Source organism: Myodes glareolus, chromosome 16 (genome assembly GCF_982192425.1).
Source record: "Myodes glareolus chromosome 16, mMyoGla1.1, whole genome shotgun sequence".
Taxonomy (NCBI): domain Eukaryota; kingdom Metazoa; phylum Chordata; class Mammalia; order Rodentia; family Cricetidae; genus Myodes; species Myodes glareolus.
Genome location: NC_142041.1, coordinates 3,549,453 through 3,555,452, shown reverse-complemented (window position 1 = coordinate 3,555,452; position 6,000 = coordinate 3,549,453). Strand labels below are relative to the sequence as shown.

The 6,000-nt window shown below is 51.2% G+C and overlaps 1 protein-coding gene across 3 annotated transcripts in view; it reads left to right on the top strand.

The window, feature by feature from the left end:
- The first annotated feature begins 3,696 nt into the window (after positions 1-3,696).
- The window catches only part of Tmem64 (transmembrane protein 64), a 43,968-nt gene continuing 41,664 nt past the window's right edge, over positions 3,697-6,000 (top strand). Inside the window, exon 1 of one of the 3 annotated variants that reach the window (XM_048420746.3) lies at positions 3,697-4,628. In XM_048420746.3, the coding sequence (XP_048276703.2) occupies positions 3,828-4,628 (801 nt within the window). In that variant the 5' untranslated portion in view covers positions 3,697-3,827. The remainder of the gene's footprint in view (positions 4,629-6,000) is intronic. The other 2 variants (XM_085676981.2, XM_085676982.2) reach the window with 2 other exon arrangements.

Here is a 6,000-nt window from a genome sequence, read left to right as displayed (position 1 = left end):
CAGGGGAAATATCATTGCCATCTGGGTGCCACACAAAGCTTCATCTCTGGAGCACAGGAAGGTCTGAGACACACTCCCAAATCTTCTGATCAATAAGTGAACTGATGATTTGAATGGACAGTTCCCTACAGTCCTCTAAGGAAGAAGCGGCAATGAATTCCTTTGCCATTCATGAAATGTAAATTAGAATCATTCTGAGATTCTCCTTCCAATCAGAAAGCAGGGCCAATGCTGGGGAGGACGTGGGGAACAGAAACCCCTAGGGAATCCTTACTGCTGGGGTGAAGCTCAGCTACTAGTGTACTGCCAGCCACTATGGAAATCAGAAGGCAGGGTTCTCAAAAATAAAGAAAAAGCAAAACACAACAACAACAACAACAACAAAACAACCCAAATCAAAACAAAACAAAAAAATGAACCAAGGAAACAAAAACCTCTACACTATAAACAAACAACAACAATACAAAACGAAGAAACTCCTGGTTTATATTCTGATGGAGGAGGGTTATCTGTCTATTGTGTTATTTTTATTGGTCAATAAAGAGACTGCCTTGGCCCTTTGATAGGACAGAAAATTAGGTAGGCGGAGTAAACAGAACAGAATGCTGGGAAGAGGGCAATGAGGCAGAAGCCATGGAGCCAGCCACCAGGTCAGACATGCTGAATCTTTTCCGGTAAGCCACTACCTCATGGTACTACCACGAGATTATTAGAAATGGGTTAATATCAAGATATGAGAGTTAGTCAGTAACTAACTCTCTAGAGATAATGGGCCAGGCAGTGTTTAAATGAATACAATTTGTGTGTTGTTATTTCTGGGACTAAGCTAGCTGTGTGGGAGCTGGGCAGGATGAAAAGCAGGCCTGCCTGCAGCCCCTCATTACAATATTCCCGAAGGGCCCTGAGGTGCTTGCGCATTCATGTTTATGACTGCTAAGAAATGGAACCACCCAGGATACCTCCCAGCAAATGACTGGATAAAGCAAAACAAAACAAAACAAAATGGGATACATATGTAATGCATATACTTAAGGGAATTTTACACAAAAACGAAAGATGGAACACACTGTATAATGTTAAATAAGCCAGACTCAAAGACAAATTCTGCATGTGCTGACCTATGCAAAACATAGGTATGCTGTGTGTGTGTGTGTTGTGTGTGTGTGGGTGTGTGTGGGTGTGTGTGTGCACGCGTGGGCGCGCCTGTGTGACGAAGCTAAAGAGTGGGAGGCTAAGGGAAGTGGGGAGGGGTGAAAGAGAGATGATTACTGGATATATGAATTGTACCATGAATGCAGAAGGGAATTATTGAGGACTGGCGGGGAAGGAGACTGCTAAGAGTGGGTCAGGGGGCAGAGGAAGACAACAGGAGAGGTGGCAAAATAATAACTAATTATTAAAATTTCACAATGAAACTCATTCATTTGGCTCTTAATTAATGGCAATAACTAAACTAAATAAATCAAAGACAAAAACTTTATCGGGTATCCTAGAAAGCTAGGTTATTGGGGTTCACAAGACAGTAAAAATGATTTTCACAGTGTCTTCACTTGAGGGACAGGCGATGAACGGCAAATACACAAGGCAATGCCATGTGGGGGTGGGACTTAGGCGCAATGCAGGGAGCACCCCACTCTTTGGTAGGCAGATTTGTCCTTCAGATAAAAGTCGTCAGGGATACCACCTCTGAGTAGAGGCCTGCGGAGCTTAACATGAGTAAAACAAATAAAAGGGGCCAGGGCTGGGCTTTCTAAGTGACCAGGGTGGCTTGTTCACCTGAGGGAGATCCACAAGAATAGAACAATCTGAAGTAGGAAACTTGCCCACGCAGGAGAGGCAGCGGCCAGGGGGCCACTGGGTGAAAGGGCAAGGATGAAGTCATAAACACCTTTGTAGGTCAGGGAAAGAGTTAATATTTTCCCATGAGGGGTTTAGGCTGATCCTGATGGGCTGCTGTGTATGGATCAAGGCATGCCTTATCTCCTCTTGTGAAGTTTTCACAATCCTATGAAAAAGAATTATGGCCAGACAAGAGTGGAAACACTCTATTGCGGTGGCCACAGCACTATGCTCCATAGCGACAGATAATAGCTTGGATAGGCACAACCCTGTGTAGATAAGGACTCGTGATCCTAGATTGGCACATCCAGGTCGGCTGGCAGCCCACGAGCTGGCTCAGAACCAATGGCTCTGCATCTGGATTATAGTCTTCTGTAAAATGTGAACTGGAGACTAACTCAAGGCTTACTTACCGAGTTGGTGTCATGGTAGTAAACCAGGACTAGAGAATACAGTGAAAAATATTCCTGGGTTTATAATAATAATAATAATAAAATAATAATAATAATAATAATTTAATATCGAGGCAGTCTTTCAGACTCTCCTCACAGAAGTCTAAGAAGCACAATACTGTCTCAATTTTCATTTCTTAGAACTCTTCTCATTCACATCACTGAGAAGTGAAAAAGACCTGCCCTGGTAATAGCGTTCTCACGTCGGTTGTTTTCCTTCCCACTCATGAAGTAACTGAGATTCTTATTCCTCAGTATCTTTCTTCCGAAGATGAAGGACCGCAGAGCTCAGGGTCCAGAACACTGATAGTTGACACGACACAGAGGGAAAGTATTTTGGAAAGTCCTGGCATCCGCATCTAGAAGCTACTCGCAATTCACTGGCAAACTATGTCGTGAAGATGGACCCAAACGTAAGGCCTGGACAGACAAGCCAGCCTACCACTTACTGAGAACAGGGAGTGTTTGGCGCACCTATCAGCATCCACTTGCCCATAACCATGGTCTGTACACCAATGCCAACATTACTAGGAGTGATAACTCATGTCAATGCCATAGTCGTGTTTTCAACCATCTACTGGAATGCCACATTTTGGATGGTATTTTGGACATCTCAACTTTTACGCATCAACCTCTTTTTTTTTCCCCCTGCATAGTTATATTTTCCTCTGGTCAATGGCTCCTTATCTACTACCCCAAATAAGAACTCTAAATAGGATCCTTGACTCCTCACCCTGCTATAGCGCTGCGTCAGCCATCAATCAGTTTACGGCCAGTGAAAAGGGATACCCTGGTTAAGAGGAGCTCTTAACAGAGGTCTTCCAAGGATCTTCTCTGCTATCCCCAGCACAGAGCTTGGCACTCAGCAAAGGACTAGGGACTGAGAAGACACTTTATCTGAAGGGTGGCACTTCACAACCAATGCCCTGGGCTCCTAAAAGGCCGAGTCGTGTGGAACACACTGGGAGAGACCTGGCTCTCTGGGAAGGCATATCAGCCCTCCTCTGAAGTCGCCAGACGGCCTCGGGTGTGAGCGACAGCAGGAGAGCTGACTTCGGAAACCGCTAGGCAGGCGCTCGGCAAGAGGGTCAGCCGCTGGGGCCAAGGATCTTGGACACGCAGGCACGCACGCGCCCGGAGAAGCGGGGAGCGCGCAGCCCGGGGTCCCCCTTTCCGCTTCCCGTGGCTTCCCCTCCGCTCGATCCTCCGCCCGGGCCGCCCACGAAGGCCTCCGCTGCCCTAGAGACCCAGGCCGGGCGTCACGGAGGCGTGGCCGGCCGCCCAGCAATGGCCCCGCCCAGCGATGGCCCCGCCCCTCCGCGCGCCCCGCCCCCTCGGGCCAACGGGGTGGGCTCTGCGGGCCGCCGAGTCCAGACTCGACCGACTCCCGGCGGGACCGCGTCTTCGCCACCCGGGGCCGTTCCCTCCCCGCCAACGGACGCAGGGAGCCGAGGCCCGGCGTGCGGGGTTGCCATGGAAGGCCGCCGAGCGGCGGACGCGGCGGGAGCGGAGACCCTGGCGGGCTGAGGCCCAGGCATGCGGAGTCCCGGCGGGAGCCTGCTCCACTCGCTGCCCCGGGCCTTGCAGCACGCCGGTCGACTGGGCGGCGCGGAGCAGCCGGGCCGCCGGGCACCGGAGCGGACGGTGGGCGGGGACCGCCCCGAGGACCGCCTTCCCCGCGGGGGCGGGGCCAGCGCGGCGGCGGCAGCGGCGGCAGCGGCGGCCTCGGGCGCCCTGCTCGGCGCCTATCTGGAGCGCCACGGTCCGCCCGCGGCCTCGGGCTTGCCGGCGTCTGCCGGGGCGTTGGCGGGCGGCCCCGGGAGCAGCGGCGGCGGCGTGGTGGTCGGGGTGGCCGAGGTGAGAAACTGGCGGTGCTGCTGCCTCGGCAGCACCTGTTGGTGCCGGAGCCTCGTGCTGGTGTGCGTGCTGGCCGCCCTGTGCTTCGCTTCCCTGGCCCTGGTCCGCCGCTACCTGCAGCACCTCCTGCTCTGGGTGGAGAGCCTCGACTCGCTGCTCGGGGTCCTGCTCTTCGTCGTGGGCTTCATCGTGGTCTCCTTCCCCTGCGGCTGGGGCTACATCGTGCTCAATGTGGCGGCCGGCTACCTGTACGGCTTCGTGCTAGGCATGGGGCTCATGGTGGTGGGCGTCCTCATCGGCACCTTCATCGCTCATGTGGTTTGCAAGCGGCTGCTCACCGCCTGGGTGGCCGCCAGGATCCAGAGCAGCGACAAGCTGAGCGCCGTTATCCGTGTCGTGGAGGGAGGAAGCGGCCTGAAGGTGGTGGCGCTGGCCCGGCTTACTCCCATACCCTTTGGGCTTCAGAATGCAGTGTTTTCGGTAAGTGGGGTCCCCTCTCGCCGGCCTCTCTCCCCAGATCTGTCTTTTAGCGACCTTGTGGCCACCGTGGGAGACCCTCCATCAGATAGATACCCAGCAGAGGAGTCATTGACATTTTTATGGTACCCTGAGAAATTTATCCTATAAATGCTTATAACGCAGCCCCTCGGAAGACCTGATAAAGAACTGTTTTTCTGGGTGCGTGTGTTTGTGTATGAGTTTGATAGAAAATGAAGTATCCTTTTCACTTGGGTCAGGGGAGGCGGGCAAAGGTAAGTGTCCCGTTGCCGTTGTGTGTCTGAAGCAGCTTTGGCAGCTCTTGGGCACTTGACCGCCCTACCTTACTCTCTGCCCTGCATAAAGACATCCAGGTTTTGATTGAAGTATCTGATTACATGGGGCTGAGGGCCGCTTTTAACAGTGCAGGAGACAGCAGTAGGCTCCAGTTTTTGGAGTTTCCTAGATTTGTTATTCTTAAAAGTAATTTGCTGTAATGCTATGTAAAAGCTAAGAGTTCTGTTTTGACATCAGTCGGGGGAGCTAATAAAACAAAATGAGCATCTCTTTTCTTACACCAGCTTAAGACTCCCTCTTGCCCTGTTTACATACCTTTGCCTTATTCTGCATAGGTCCCTCTAATAGCTAGTGCGCACCTGATTTCAGGCAGAAACACGCTGGTGGGGTCAGGACTACTAGATGGAAAACTTTATGGCTTTAGGACAAATTATTAAACCAATCTGACTTTGTTTTTTCTTAAGGCAGGGTGTAACTCTAGCCCAGACTATACTAGAGAACTCACTGTGTAGCTCAGGCTGGCCTCAGACTGGCAGTGATTCTCCTGCCTCAGCCTCCTTAGTTGAGGAGAGCTGATTATCCAGCTTTGACTTCACTTTTACAGTAAAGGGACTAGATGACTCAGTTTCCTCTGTTTGGTGATTCTAAGCTGGGTTCACATGCGAGATTCCCATGTATTCAGCCCTCCAACTAAAAGAGAACCGCATGAAGTATTGAGATCCAACAGTAATTTGGCCTCAGCCTTTCAACTTTTACCTTTTCGCATTGTGAAGTGTGAACATAGATTTCCATCAATCTTAGAATACTGTATAGTTTCCTTCTGATAGTGTGCTGTGTCTCCAGCACAGCCTGCATCTCCCCTCATCCCCACAGAATGTGCTAACTGCCCTGCTAGGCTCTTTGAAGGTATCTGCCGTTCCTCAGCCAGTAGCAGCGACTATACAGGTCTGAAAGTTGTTGCCTACAGCCAATGAGAGCACTGGGCTGTCTAAGTGTCTGCTGACCTTGGCTAAGTTGTCCGTTCTTTCTGTACCTTGGTTTGTGTGTAAATGAGGGAAGTATTGGACCGTGTTTGATA